Here is a 15,748-nt window from a genome sequence, read left to right on the forward strand (position 1 = left end):
AATGGGGCTGACAGTCCTGGGGGGGACACGTTAGCCAGATAAATCAGCACAAATAAGCGCCAGGAACTTGTCTAACAGGGAGACCTCCTCAGCCGAGCAGGGAGGGGTCAGAAAGGACCTCTCTAAGGAAGGGGTATTTAAGCTGAGGATGGAGGGACGCAGGATGGCAGACAACTCTCGGAAGAAGGACGAGATTAGGAAGGTGGGAAAGCTGCTTGTCAAAGGCCTGGAGGGAAGGAGGCCAGGGTGTTCGCAGGGCAGAGAGCAAGCCGGGGGTGGGGGCACGTCACGAGCCAGGACAGAGGGAGGAGGGTTAAACCAGAGAAGTGACATGACCCAGTTTCTGTTTTTATTTATTTATTATTTTTAATTTTCATTTTTCCAATTTCATTCCCTTTATTTTTTAAAAACAACTTTGTTGTGGTATAATTTCCGTACAGTAAACTACACATCTGTCAGATGTACAACTTGACGGATTTCGATAGATGTATACACTCCTGAAACTACCACCACAATCAAGACAGCTCACATGTCCATCCCTCCCCAAGGGGTGCAGATTTCCAACTCCCAATTTATCCCTTCCCACCTCCTTTACACCCTGGTAACTGTAAATCTGTTCTCTCTGTCTGTGAGTCTGTTTCTGTTTTGTAAATAAGTTCATTTGTGTCTTTTTTTTTTTTTTAGATTCCACATATGAGTCATATCATATGGTATTTTTCTTTCTCTGTCTGACTTACTTCACTTACTATGATGATCTCCAGGTCCATCCACATTGCTGCAGATGACATTCTTTCATTTTTTATGGCTTAGTAGTATTCCATTGTTTAAATATACCACATCTTTATCCAGTCATCTGTCAATGGACATTTAAGTTGTTTTCATGTCTTGGCTATTGTAAATAGTGCTGCTGTGAACACTGGGGTGCATGTATCTTTTCGAATTTTTTTCCCACATATATGCCCAGGAGGGAGATTGCTGGATCATATGGTAAGTTTATTTTTAGTGTTTTAAGGAGCCTCCATACTGTCCTCCATAGTGGCTTCACCAATTTACATTCCCACCAACAATGTAGGAGGGTTCCTTTTTCTACACACCCTCTCCAGCATTTATCGTTTGTGGACTTTTTAATGATGGCCATTCTGACTGGTGTGAGATGATACCTCATTGTAGTTTTGATTTGCACAGCTTCTGTTTTTAAATGCATGCTCTGCATAGAATGGATCGCAGTGAGCAAAGGTGGAAGCAGGCTGTCAGTCTCAGTAGTCAGCGCTACCAGGCAAGAAGAGGAGGAGTGGGGACAGAGAGAAGTGAGTGGACTTGTGATGTGTTCTGAAGGTCAAATCCACAGGGTTTGCTGGTAGCTTGGACTCGATGTTGAGGCTGAAGGAGAGGAAACAGGGAAAGCCTAGACTTCCAGATTAGGGCGCTGGGTGGTTGCTGCCGCTGTTCATGGAGTCGGCAAAAGCTGGGGACAAACACGTGTGTATGTTCTGGTCGCGTTAGTTTGGACGTACTTATTAGCTGTGTACGTGGCAATGCCAAGTTAGACACTCAAGCCGGGTTCTCGAGAGGTGTAGGCTGGGGTGTGGATGTGGGAGGCATCAGCATACCATGGACCACAGAAGGACACCTCGTGTGTGTGGATGGAACAGGACAAGGAGAGCCCTGGGACACTCACAGTGTTGTGGTCACATTGGGCAGAGCAGGAAGAAGAACTGGGAGGGAGTGAGGGACCAGGAAGGGGGTGGCTGTGATGAAGTTGCTGGTAAGGACAGAAGTGCGGGCTTGGATCTGGCCACACGGGGAGTGGTGAGAACCGCAGCTTTACTGGGGCGGGGTAAGGAGAGCAGGAGGTGCAGAGTGCAGAAGGAAAACCGGAGCGACGTCCAAGGTGGGATCCTGAAGGATGAGCGGTTACTGTCAAGTAAAGGGATGGAGAGGCGGGCTAACGAGGATGCAGGAGCGGTATCTGCAGTCCCTGGAGCCAGAGAACAGAGCTGCAGTACATGGGCGCTTTCCACACAGGACTCCTGGAGGTTCCAGTCCATCTGTGCTTTGGGGATGTGCTGACCTACAGCAGTCTGCCTTCAGTCCCAGAGGTTTTCTAGTTTCTTGATTCTATTAGAGACTGGGGTGAATGGCTGACATAACCTGATCTTTTCTGATGATTGCTTTGCAGAGATAAAAACCCAGACTTATTGACCAGCTGGATATTTTCCCCCCTTTTCAACTAAACTGATTAGAAATTCAAGGACTGGGAAGGGGAAGCTTGTTTTTATTCTAGGACATAACATTATATGAGGAAGGGAGACAGGATGAAAAGAGGGAAAAGGAGGCAATTTAAAGTTAAAGGGTAGGGGGCAGGGGTATAGCTCAGTGGTAGAGCACATGCTTTGCATGCACGACGTCCTGGCGTCAATCCTCAGTACCTCTATTAAAATAAAAATAAATTAAAAAAACCTAATGACCCCCGCCCAAAATTTAGTAAAATAAAACAATAAAACCAAAGGGTAGTATCACAGACTGTTGATACTGTAAATCCCGGAGGATGGTGAGGAGCACAGTGTCCCACCCTGCGTGACGCCTGGGGTCCTCTGTCGTGACTTGATATGGCTTCAAGCCACAGCTGTGTCCTATAGCGGTGGCATCCGCTTAACAAAAATCATTTTTGGGGGCATTTGCTTTCTTTACTGTAAAACATAAATTGTTTAATCTCAACAGAAATTGTGTCCCAAGATTGTTTCTGGATGTTCAAGGGGCTGTCGCGTCAACCGCCGGAGACATCTGCGGCGCTTTCCGATGGTGAATTTTCCCAAGCCCCGGCACCTGGGAAACAGTGCCGGCCAAGTATCCCCCACCGTGTGTCCTGCGAAGCGGTCCCTCCCCCGGATGACGCAGGCTGGGGACGGCCCGTTCACCGAGGGCCAGGACAGACACAGACTCCAAATTCCCCCTCTACTGACAGCAACGGGTGGACTGTTTGCCCCACTTTGGCTCAGCTCCGTGTTGTCACCAGGCCTGAGCCGAGTCCGCGGGCAGCCCTCGGGGACACGCGCCGTGCCCCGGAGCCCGCCCGCGGGCAGGGAAGCCCGCAGCGTCCCGGGGCCTCCGAGCGCCGTCCCGCCCGCTTTCCCCGCCCTCCCCGCGGGCGCGCGGGTTAAGGCCCCCACCACGGCGGGGGGCGTCTCCCAGGCCCCGGCTCCGCCCCGGGTCGGCGGGGAGGGAGGGGCCGGGGGAGGGGAGGGGCCGGGGGAGGGGAGGGGCGGGGCGGCCCGGGGGGCAGGTCCGGGGTTACAGGTCTGGGAGTCAGAGTCCCGCCAGCGCAGGTCCGGGAGCAGGTCGCGCGCAGCGTCCCCGGCCCGGCCATGGTGCAGGCCTGGTACATGGACGAGTCGGCCGACGACCCGAGGCTGCCCCACCGCGCGGAGCCAAACCGCCCGGTAGGCCTGGAGCAGCTGCGCCGGCTCGGCGTCCTTTACTGGAAGGTACGCGGGGCCCGGCGGTCGCGTGAGGGGAGGTGCCCCGGGCGGGCGGGACACGCCTCCTCTCAGGTCCTCTGAGCTCCCGCGCACACCTCGTGGGACAGGCCGCGACGTGCTGCGCATGCTCAGTGGCGGGGCCGGGTTCTTCGCCTCAGGGCGCGCTGCGCATGCTCAGTGGCAGGTCCGGTTGGCCTCGGGGCTCGCTGCTCATGCTCAGTGGCGGGGCCGCGTGGTTGTCCTCGGGGCGCGCTGCGCATGCTCGGTAGCGGAGCCGGGTTGCTGGCATCGGGGCACGCCGCGCATGCTCGGTAGCAGGTGGCCGACTTCGCGCGAGGGTTTGGGGGGGTGTGAGGGGTCGGCACGTGGAGGATCCGGGGCGGGCGGCGTCCTGGGCTGCCGCCGGGGAGGTCGGACCCTGTCGGGACGGCGGGGTGGGCTCGTGCGCGGCCGGGCAGAGTTGGCGCCTGGGGCGGGGCGGGGCGGGGCGGGGCGGGGCGGGAAGGGGGTCCGGGGCCCCCCGGCTGCGGTGGGCGCCCCTCGCGAGGCCCCGCGGAGCCCACGGGGCCGCGCGGCCCCCAGAGCAGCGTCATGTCCATCTGAGAGTAAAGTAAGTGTGCTCTACAGTAAACTCTGGTTTATCTTCAGTCCAGCAATCAGGAGGCTCACATTACTGCACTTCGGGGTCTCGTCCGTCTGAGCTCAAGAGCCAGAACGTATCCGAGGATGAGACAAGATGTTTCAAAAGGCGTCTTTGGAGTTGTCCATGAGCGCAAACCCGGTTCTCCTCCCTGCGAGCTCTGCCCTGAGCACGAGGCAGTGGGCCGTCAAAGGGCGGCTTTGTTTCCTCTGTGCGTTTTTACTGAGTAGCAGCCGTGGTTGACCAGTGGCGACAGACGAGCGTCTTTGTGGCTCTGCTGTCAGGGACACGCTGGGCCGTAGGGAGCTGTCACACAGCCGCAGTGTGAGGTGGATTGTTTTAGCGCAGTGTGTGTCACGTGGAGAAGGGCTAATTTTGGGAGTCGTCTTTGTAGGAGTTAATGTATTGTTGACAAGTATTTTGAGGTGCTCTGGAGTTTGCTGCTCAGTAGTTGTGGTAGAATACGCATTTCATTGCAAAATAAGGCAAAATAAGCCAAATTCTTTGCAAGGGTGGGGGACCGTGAAGCACCCAGTATTTCTGAAGAGCAGCACATAATCCTGTTTGGTTTAGAATAGAGATTATATTAAAAACAGAAAATAGGGACAAAGAAAAAAAGCTGGGGCTGGCGATAGAAGGCCTCTCGTCTCCGCCTGAGGAACGTGGGTTTTATTGGTAGGCTCTGAGGGCTTCAGACGTTTTGTCCCAGGGAAATGCTGTAGAGATCAGTTATACTTCCAGGGTGGATTGGCGGTGGAGGAACAGGATGTGGTGGTGGTGGTGGCTGTGGCGGCGGTTCCCTTGGACAGGCTTGAGGTGGTGAGAGCTTCACCTGGGCTCAGGCAGTGGAACCGGAATTAGAAAACAGAATCCCCCAGGAAGGACTGTTGGAGGGAAGGGAGGAGGGAATTAAACAGAACTGCGTTTTTAAAGCTGTTTCGGACAATGAGAAAACCATTAAAACGAAATAGGGGAAGGAGGGGCAGAAAGGTTGGTTTAGGACTGACAAAGGACTGGGTGGTAAATCTGGAATGTGATCATACTGGAGATGCAGAAAGAGAATGTTTCTGTGTGTCTCTGTATTCACGTGACCTCCTTTCTGTTGCTGTTTAAACTCTTTTAGCTGGATGCTGACAAATACGAGAATGACCCAGAACTAGAAAAGATCCGAAAAGAGAGAAACTATTCCTGGATGGACATAATAACCATATGCAAAGACAAGCTGCCAAATTATGAAGAGAAGGTAAGGGAGCGCTGGGTTACTTGGAAAGGGGAGTCGTTATATGTTACCAATAAACACAAGCTTTTATTTCTTTATTAATGTCTTCATGTGGGTTTTGTATCAGAGTAATGCTGGCCTCGTAGAATAAACTGAGAAATAGTCCCTCCGTTTCAGTTTGTTTGGCAGAGTTTGTGTAGGATGGTTTTATTTTTCCCTTAAGCGTTTGGCAGATCAGCCCGTGGAGCCGTGTCGGCCTGGAGCTCTGTTTGCTCCGGGAAGGTTTTTAGCTCTGAATTCAGTTTCTTTACTAGCTGTGGGACTATCCAGATTAGCTGTGTCGTCTTGAATGAGCTAAGTAGTTTGTGTCTTTCAGGGCATTTGTACATTTCATCTGAGTTGTCAGATTTATTGGCATAAAGTTACTCAGAATGTTCCCTTATTATCCTTAAAGTGTCTGTAGAATCTGTAGTGCTGCCGCCTTCATTCCTGATGTTGGTAATTTGCGTGCCCTCTGTCCTCTTCCCGAGTCTGGCTAGAGGTTTATCAGTTTGATTGAGCTTCCCAGAGGACTTTTGGTTTTGCTGGTTTTCTGTTTTTCTGTTCTCTGCTTCCTTGTCTTTATTTGCCTTATTCTACTCACTTTGGTTTTAATTTACTCTTCTTTTTCGAATTTCCTAACGTGGATGCTGAGGTCATTAACTTGAAGCCTTCCTTTCTTTTTAATGTAGGTGTTCAGTGCTGTAAATGTTCCCGAGTGCTACTTTAGTGGCATCACACAGATTTTGTTTGGTATTTTCATTTTCATTCAGTTTTATTTATTTACTTTTGTTTTCTTCTTCTTCTTCTTCTTTTTTTTTTTGGTTAATGAAGATACTGAGGATTGAACCCAGGACCTCATGCATGCTGAGCATGAACCCTACCACTGAGCTATACCCTCCTCCCCTTCATTCAGTTTAGAAGTTAATTTCCTTCAAGTTAATTTCCTTTTTGATTTCTTTGAACCATATGGTTTTCTTGATATGTGTTAGTTTCCAGTTATTTGGGGACTTTTCCAGAGATTTGTGTTTTATTGCTTTCTAATTTAGTTCCACTGCAGTGAGAGAATGTATTTGGTATGATTTGAGCCCTTGTAAATATGTTGAGACTTGTTTTATAGACCAGAATGTAGTCCATCTTGGGGAATGCTCCATGTACGCTTGAGAAGAATGTGTGTTCGGGCTGTTGTCGGGTGAAGTATTCTTGAATGTCGATTGTATCTGCTATTCAGTTCAGCTGTATCCTTACTGATTTTCTGCCTGCCGAACTTGTCATTTACTGACGGGTGGTGTTGAAACTCCAACGATAACAGTGGATTTGTCTATTTCTTTTCAAAGTTCTGTTAGGTTTTGCTTTGTGTATTTTGAGGCCCTGTTGTTAGATGCATACGTGTTCAAGATTGTCATATACTCTTAGAGAGTTGACTCCTTTGTCATTATATAATACACACCTTCATCTCTTATGCTTTCCCTTGTACTGAAGTTGGCTTTGACTGAAAGTAATGTAGCTCCTTAATCTTCCTTTTGATTAGTGTTAACATGGTGCATCTTTCTCCAGATCTTCACTTTTAACCTATTTATGTATTTATATTTAAAGTGGGTTTCCTGTAGACGGCATATAGTTGAGATGTTTTCTGTTTTTTGTTTCCTGTCTGTTCTGAGGGTCTCTGTCTTTTAGTTGATGGATTTAGACCATTCATATTAAATTGATTATTGATATGGCTGGATTGTTATCTACCATATTTGTAACTTTTAATTTGTTACATTTTCCTTTATTGTTTAAAAAATCCTCCCCTCTTTTTCTGCCTTGTCTGGTTTTAATTGAGCATTTTATATGATTTTATTTTTTTCTCCTCTTAGCTTACCATTAAAAAAATGTTTTTAGTTGTTACCTTAGAGTTTGCAGGATACGTTTACCGTATAACTGTTACCAATTGCTCTATCCTTTATAACATTGCTGTTATTCATTTCACTTACTGATATGTCATAATCACCCAATACACTGTTACTATTATTATTTTGAACAGTTATCTAATAGATCAATTAAGAATTAGAAAATGAAAAATTTTAAAAACTCTTATTTCTTTAACTTTCTTCCTTTATGTAGATTTGAGTTTTAGACCTATATCATTTTCCTTTCCATTTGAGAAATTCTTTCAACATTTCTTGCAAGGGAGGTGTACTGGTGGTAAAGTCCCTGTTTTTGTCTGTCTGAGAAAGCCTTTATTTCTCCTTCACTTTTAAAGGATAATTTTACCAGGTATACAGTTCTAGGTGGGTGATGTTTTTCTTGCCTGCTTGCATGGTTTTGGAGACATCTGAGGTAATTCTTAGCCTTGTTCCTCTATAGGTTAGGTACTTTTTTCTTTCTGGCTTCTTTCATGATTTTTGTTTTTTCTTTTGTTTTTTGCAATTTTAATATGACAAGCCTAGGAGTAGATTTTTTTGTATTTAGTATTCTTGGTGTTTTCTGAGTTTCATGGACCTGTGGTTTGATGTCTGTTATTAATTTTGGAACATCCTTGGCCATTATTATTTCAAATGTTTTTTCTGTTCCTTTTCTCATCTTCCATTTTTGGTATTCCAATTATATATATATGTATGTGTGTGTGTGTCTGTGTGTGTGTATATATGTATATATACCTTTTGTAATTATTCCATGGTACACCTTTTGTAATTATTCCATGGTTCTTGGCCATTTTCGTTTTTGGATGTTTTGTTGTTTTTTCTCTCTTTGCACTTTAGTTTGGGAATTTTCTTCTGTCGTATCTTCAGGTTCACTGATTCTCTCCTCCACTGTGTCCAGTCTAGTAATGAGCCCATCAGAAGCATTCTTCATTTCTGTGACAGTGTTTTTACTCTCTAGCATTCTTGTTCTGTTTTGTTTTGATTCTTTGTCAGAGTTTCTGTCTTTCTGCATACGTTGCCCAAGTGTTCTTGCTTGTTACCTGCTTTTCCCACTAGAGCCCTTAGCATATTAATCACAGTTGTTTTAAATTCCTTTTCTGGTAATTCCAAAATGTTTGTCATATTCCAGTCTGGTTCTCATGATTGCTTTGTCTCTTCAGACTGTATTGTTCCTTAAGTTTTAGCTGCCTTGTCATTTTTGGTCAAAGCTCGAGTGCTGTGTCTTTTAAGAACTGAGGTAAACAGTGTAGTGGTGTGCGTTGCCTGGGTGTGAGTCACGCTGTGCTCAGTGTTTGCTGTAGCTGTAGGTGCCAGAGGCTTTGAGCACCTTCATTTGTGAAATACATTTTCTGGGTTCAGAATTCTAGGTTGGCAGTTTTGCTTTTAGTGCTTTAACAGTGCTGCTCCACGTCTCCTCGTGCGTGTTGTTTCTGATGAGAAACGTGCTGTCATTATTAGTTTTGCTCCTCTTACATACTGTGTCCTTTTTTCTCTTGCTGTTTTTGAGAGTTTCTCTTTATCCTTGGTTTTGAGCAATTTCATTAAGATGTACTTGGTGTAGTTTTCTGCACAGTTCTGTGTTGTTGAATAACCTGGGTGTGGGTGTACCGTTTTCAATTGATGAGGAAAAATTTCAGCCATTATCTCCTTAAGTATTTTTTCTGCCCCCTCCCTTTTGTGTATAATTATGCAAAAATAGTTTACATGTTCATTAGGCCGCTTGAAATTGTCTCATAACGCCCTGATACTCTGTTCATTGTTTCCATTCTCTTTTCTCTGTGTGCTTTGTGTTGTATAGTATCTGTTGCTAGGATTTTAAGTTCACCACTCTTTTCTTCTTTTTTTTAAGCTGATCTTTTTTGCTGCAACGTCTAATCTGTGATTCATCCCATCCAGTGCTTTCTTCATCTTGGATGTAGTTTTCATCTCCAGAAGCTCAGTTTGGGATCTTTTTGTTTTTTAATCTTCAGTGTCTTTATTTTACCTTTTGAGCATATGTAATATAATTGTAATAATTGTCTTAAGGGTCCTTTTCTGTGTCAAGTCTGACTGGTCTTGGTTGATTGATTCATCTTCTCATTAAAGGTCATGTTTTTGTGCTTTCTTGAATGTCTGGTAATCTTTGATCGGATGCCAGACATTGTGTTTTTGTTCTCTTGGGTGTGGATATTGTTTTATTGGTATAAATAGTCTTTGAGTTTTGTTCTGGGAGGCACATAAGAAACAATTATTAGAAACAACTGGATCCTTTTGGGTCTTTCTTTTAGATGTTTAGGTAGACCACACTTGCGCTCAGCCTACAGCTAACTGTGCCCCAGGACTGAGGAATAGTTCCTCTGTGTACACCACACAAAGCCTCATGAACAGTGAGGTTTTCCAGCCTGGCTGGGGGGACGGGCACTATTCCTGGACCTGTGTGAGTGCCGGGCGCTGTTACCTCTAATCCTGAAGAATCTGAATGGTCCTTTCCCCAGCCTCAGGTGATTTTCCTGCACACAGGCCTGTACTGAGCAGGGCGATCAGGTGAATACGGAGGGGGAGGGCCTCTGCAGGTGTTTGGGATTTTCTCTGTGAAGCTCTCTGTCTTGCACACTAGCTCCCTTGGTCTCCTCAGGTTCTCTGCTCTGCTGTTCAGCTCGGGGCGCTTGCCTGGGAGCGCTCTCAGGGGCAGACTAGAGCAGGTCCAGGGTGTAGTCACCTGCTGGCTGTGTCATGGCTCACGTTCTTCCCTCTCCTGACGTCTGGTGCCTTGCGGACCATGATGTCGAGTCTTCTGTTTGTTGTGATAGTTGGAGGTGGGAGGGGACATCCAGTTTCTGCTAACCCACCTTCTGTGGACGTGGAAGTCAGGACTTTTTGAAGTTCTTAGTTTTGTGGTGATTCCCAAGTGCTGATTAATAAAGACGCTCACTGTCCTGTGGCGAGGTGAGAAACAGATGCAGAAAGGTCTTAGTAAGGCTGAATGTATTCAGGTAACAGGCCCTTGCTTTTGAGATGGTTGTCTTTGCCTTCTCAGCAGCGGGTGACTCCCTCGTGAAAGGACAGTGAGATGGACGCTGTCTCAGAATTTTGCTTTCTTGACGAAACTTGGCAGCTGCGTTGTCCTGACCCTTCCTTTCTCTGTCCTGCTGAGCTCTGAGCTGTGAGGCTGCGGCCTCAGGTCACTCGGTTTTAGCCTCTTGAGTGATCGCTTCCCGTGGTCATGCTGATAAAGCCAGCCCAGACCCAGGTCCTCCTGGCCCAGGCTCTTCCTGCTGGACCCACCGTGAAGGCTCCCTCGACCCAGGCGGTTTCTCCACTAGCTTGGCGTCTTCTGGGCGTGTGTCTGAAAAGAACGTCTAAGTCGGTCAGACAGCACGGGCACGTTGAGCTGAGAGTGGAAGTCGTGCTGTAACACTGACGTCTAAAGGCAGAGGTGCTGTCTGGGTCTCATCTCCTTACTGTGTGGAACTTTCCTCGCCGATTAGAGCGCACGCATTGTAATACCTTACAAAATGACGGCGTTTTTCACTGAGGGTTCTAACGAGTCACGAGATTCTCTTGGATTTAAATGGTGGTTCTCAGCGGGGAGGGTGTAGCTCAGTGGTAGAGCGCACGCTCAACGCACGCGAGGTCCTGGGTTTGATCCCGGTACCTCCACTAGATAAAAGCAAACAAATCTCATCACCTCCCCCCCAGAGAGAACGAAAACAAAAAAAGGAAAAAAAAAGCGGTGTGTTTTCACTTGGAACGTAGATTTCCTGTCTTCCCAGCAGCGCTTCGCCTGCGCGGAGGGGCTCACGCACAGCTGACGTTAGGGGTTCATCGGATGGCTGTTACCGTCGTCACCGCCTGGAACAGCGTCTCTCCTGGAGTAGAACCCGGTTCCTGGTGGAGGCTCGTTGCCCTTCTTTTTCTGAGGCAGACTTCCTCATTTTCTGCTCCTCTCGTGTTTGTCCTGGGTTTCCTGGCGGTCAGGCTCGGGTTGGGCGTTTTTGGCAGGAATCCTGCACAGATGGTGTCCTGTCTGCCCGGCGCACGCCGCCGGGAGGCACCGGCTGTCCGAGGCCGTCGCCGCTGACGGTGCGCTTGTTACGCCGCAGTCCAGCAGGTTCTCTGTTGACCGTCTTCCCTCTGTGACTAGAAAGAGGTTGTGGACAGTTACTTTTCAACGCTGAATATCTGTTTCCTGTCAACCTTTGACTCAGTGTTTTCAGTGAATCTAGATGATGCCTGCCTGTGTCAGTTCTCCCTGTCAGGGCTGTGACTGCGGTGACCTTCCCGCTGTCACCCTCCGGGGTGGAGTCGGCTTTCTGTCACAGGAGCGCTGTTCTCTCTTGTCGATTTGCATCAGTGTGGGATGTGAGCCCTCTTTTCCTTGGGTCTGTGGTCTGTGCTGCCGTGATCCATTTTGACGTTCAGATGGTTCCAGGCGTGGCGCTTGGGGCCTCTCCATGGCTCCGGCCCCCCGGACACGTCCCTGCCTCTTTAGTGGTCACCTCTGACCTCCCGGATCGGCGTGTTCCAGGCTTGTCTGCTTTCCCGATCTCAGCGAGTATCTTTGCTCTTGTTGTAAGTGGTGGTTTTCCAAACACTTACGGATTTTCCAGAAATTTGTAAATATCATACAGGGAAAGCTTTCAAATGCTCCTGTGCAGGAAGGAGGCCGAGAGGTGGGGGGCTGTAACAAGGCAGGTGGAGTCAAAGTTCCATGGTGAGGGCTGTGTGGGTGTTCACTGTAAAATTCTTCCATCTTTTCTGCATGTTTCAATACTTTTATTATAAAAAGTCAGGAGGATAAAGACCTGAAAGACACAGAAGGAGATTTGAGCAAATAGAAAGTGTGTATGGAGATGGTGATGGCCGCCCTCAGGTGCACATGTGGCTTCTGATCCGCCTGTGCGATCAGTGTGACTGCCGTGTGTGTGTGATCCCGTGATGGTGTGTGTGCGTGTGATGGTGTGTGTGCATGTGATCCCGTGATGGTGTGTGATCCTGTGATGGTGTGTACCTGTGATCATGTGACAGACTGTGTATGATCAGCATGACTGCCGTGTGTGGTGAGTTAAGAGCAGGCGCTAGCATATCTGTGTGGGAACTTGGCCCTACAGATCCAAGCTGTGTGACGTTGGGCTGGTGGCTTAGCCTCTCTGAGTCACATTCCCTCGTCTGTCAGATGGAGGAGACAGCCCCTGAGTGGGTGATTACGGATGAAGCACTGGCTGTGCGGCTGGCCCGGGCTGAGTGCTGCTCGCTCAGGACAGGCTTCCCAGCACATTCTGGCCCCTGCCCCTCACACCTCGAGTCAGGTCCCTCGTCTTCCCGGAGCGCCTGTCTGCCCGCTCCACTCTGGGCTCGGGGGCCCGGGGGCCCCGCAGACTCATGGCCCCCCCCGCTCTAGATTAAGATGTTCTACGAGGAGCACTTGCACCTGGATGACGAGATCCGCTACATCCTGGACGGCAGCGGCTACTTCGACGTGCGAGATAAAGAGGACAAATGGGTGCGGATTTCCATGGAGAAGGGCGACATGATCACCCTGCCCGCTGGGATTTACCACCGCTTCACGCTGGACGAGAAGGTGGGGCCCTGCCCTTCGTTTTAGGTCTGGTCTGTGCATGGAGGCCAAACGCCCGGTGCTGCTGCTTGAGGACGCCCCCTTTGTGGGTGGGGGGCCGGCAGCTGGGCAGGGGCCCGGGGTCGGGGGGAGCAGGGGGCACCCATGTTCGCGCACACCCCTGGGCACGTGCAGACAGGCCCGCAGGAGGCGTGCAGGCCTCGTGGAGCGCATGTGCCTACCTGGCGGTTTGTGCAGGGGTCCAGCTTTGCAAGGGTCCCCGGTTACTGCTCCATTGTCATTTTAGGGCGTTTCAGTTTGGGCCTCAGCAGTCGAGCCCTGTGGTCGTAGGGACCGGCGGCAGGACAGGAGGAAGGGAGTTCCCAGGTTCTCCGCACATGATTTAGACGAATGTGAGACTTAAGTATAATTTTTGAGTAGAAAATAAACGCACTTAGGGGAGGGGTAGAGCGTGTGGTGAGCACGCACAAGGCCCTGGGTTCAATCCCCAGTCCTCTGTTAAATGAGAGGGGAAAAAATAAATAAACTCAGAATTATGAGAGCGTGTGCAGGGAAGAGTGGCGCTCTCAGCCCCGTTCCCCGCCCCTCAGTGTCCCTCCCCGGAAGGAACGACTCTGAGAGTGGTGCCGGCCAGGCGAGCGGGAGCCCGTCCTCTCCCCTCTGACACGGCGCTGGCGGCCTTCATCCCTGGGGCTGCGTCCCCTCCTGCTCCCTGTGCTGTGGGGTCGGGCCAGCCAGCGGGGTCTGGGGAAGCGCTGGCTCCTGTCCCAGCTGTGACCCCAGCTGCCGGACGTTCCTCGATTCAGCCACTGGGTGGGTCCCTGACGACGGGCACCTCCGCTGGTGCTGGTTCTTTGTGGTTGTAAACATGCTGCGATCAGGAGCCTCCGGGGCCTGCCGCTGAGCACCACGTGCGTCACCTGCAGGGCTGGTCCTGGGAGCGCACAGGTGCGCACGTTTCTAGTTATGATGCCGCTCCTCCCTCGTCGGCAGCAGCTCTAGGGCCTGCTGGCTAGGAAGGGGGGCTGCACCCGAGCTTCACAGAGGGAGCGGGGTCCTCCCTGAGCTGGAGCCGCAGACGCTCGGCCCCCTGAGCACATGGCGACACGAACTCTCAGGACCAAGTGTGATGGAGATGGGGATGTCACCTTGTTAGCTGGTGTCACCACCGCTGGCTGTGCTTGTGTGTTTTCCAGAACTACGTGAAGGCCATGCGGCTGTTTGTGGGAGACCCAGTGTGGACGCCGTACAACCGGCCTGCTGACCACTTGGAGGCCCGGGGCCAGTACGTGCAGTTCCTGGCGCAGACAGCGTAGCGGGGCCCCCTTGTGAAGGCCCCGGGTGCGACGGCAGCGGCAGATCTCTGATATCCTCCTCGCTTTTATGTCATAGATTTGGGCGGGTGAGCTGGGTGAGCTTTCCTTCGCAGGTTATTTGATCAGATATGTTTTCCTGGAAGGAGCTGTAGCGCTGATTTGTGCTTGGAAACTGGGAATCTGGGCAAATCCATTCACTTTCTCTGGTTCAGGACGGGCGGTCCAGCAGCTCCCGGTCAGCACACGCCTTCACTCTACCCCAGTCTCAGCTCCCCGCACGTGGCCACCTGGCTGCCCCGTCTGGACCTGGTTCTTGGACTGGAAGCAGATGCCAGGCGAGGCTGTACCCGCCTTGTGAGGGGGTGTGACAGTGGTGATGGGGTGGCCAGAGAGACGCCTTTCTCCCAGACCCCGGGGCAGCAGACTGGGAGCCCTGGGGGTGAGCCGGGGTGCATAGAGCCGCAGGCTGTTTCATAAGGGGAGAGAAAGGCCATGCAGTGCGGGGGCTGGGTGCTCAGGTTGGAGTAAAAAGAGGTCCACACTCCTAGACAGTATGAGCCGTCTCTGGAAGAGGGGGGAGCAAGAGAGGCGCCAGGAGCCTTTTATGGGCTGCGGAGCTTCATGTGCTAACAAGTGGGAGGACCATTCCAGCCGCCCTGGGGCGGGGGCTGGAGTCCCAGGAGTTGGGCCACGCCCACTCCGACCTTTTGCGGGCAGCCTCAGAGCCGCCGTTGTGGCGCCTGTGGGCGTGTTACTTACTGTGGTGATGTGTCACATTGGGCTTGTGATGAAGCTCAAGGTCTGCTGGAAGTCGGATCTCCTGCCGTCTTGAGCCCCAACGCCACCTGGGGGCTGGCAGCATCTCCCGCCATCCTGGTGTTAGTCACTGTCACTTCCTGAGTGGCTGTGCCCGCCCCTTCCCTCCTGCCCCATCCCCCTCAGAGGTTTTACTCCCATAACCTGTTGGGGTGCAGAGGGGTGTGGGTCAGTCTTCTGCAACTGCTTCCGGCCTGAGCAGGGGCGTGGACCCCGCCTGTCAGGGGTAAAAGTCCCTGAATGCCTAATCTGGGGTGGGGGGGCGCTGGGGCGGGCCGGCCTCCTGCTGCTGGGTCCGAGGGCAGAGTGGGCGGAGCCCGCGCGGGGCCGTCGTCGGCTGTGGGGCTGCTGCGCTTGTGCCTCTTTCTTGTTCAAAATAAAGTCGCTGCCTTATTTTACACTTGTGACTTGCAGTCACCTTGTATTCTGGTACCTGTGGCTCATTGAAATCTCTCCGTTTAGACATTTGTGTGATGCATATGATTAATACACATTTTGTACACCTGCTCCACGTGAAATTCCTAAAGTCCCCATGATCGTCACAATCAGGCTTTGAATTTTAACAAGAGAGCTTCGTTTTTGTTTTTTTTTAGTTAACAGTTCTGAGATACAATTGTGCCTAATTTGTTATAGAAAACCCCCATAGTAACCTCATGGTTTTTTTCCTTAATTTTTTATTAAAGTGTAGGTGATTTACAATGTCAGTTTCAAGTGCACAGCAAAGTGATTCAGTCGTGCACACACGTGCACATATGCTTTCTTCTCGGATTCTTCC

General features: G+C 50.4%; 1 protein-coding gene across 1 annotated transcript; it reads left to right on the top strand.

The window, feature by feature from the left end:
• Positions 1 to 3,267: 3,267 nt before the first annotated feature.
• On the top strand, positions 3,268 to 15,370 carry ADI1 (acireductone dioxygenase 1). The gene is made up of 4 exons (XM_072938268.1): positions 3,268 to 3,485; positions 5,243 to 5,362; positions 12,665 to 12,844; positions 14,038 to 15,370. Exons 1-4 carry the CDS (start codon positions 3,366 to 3,368, stop codon positions 14,155 to 14,157), a joined length of 540 nt encoding a protein of 179 aa, XP_072794369.1. The 5' UTR covers positions 3,268 to 3,365; the 3' UTR covers positions 14,158 to 15,370.
• Positions 15,371 to 15,748: the final 378 nt, after the last annotated feature.

Source organism: Vicugna pacos, chromosome 15 (assembly GCF_048564905.1).
Source record: "Vicugna pacos chromosome 15, VicPac4, whole genome shotgun sequence".
NCBI classification, from domain to species: Eukaryota; Metazoa; Chordata; class Mammalia; order Artiodactyla; family Camelidae; genus Vicugna; species Vicugna pacos.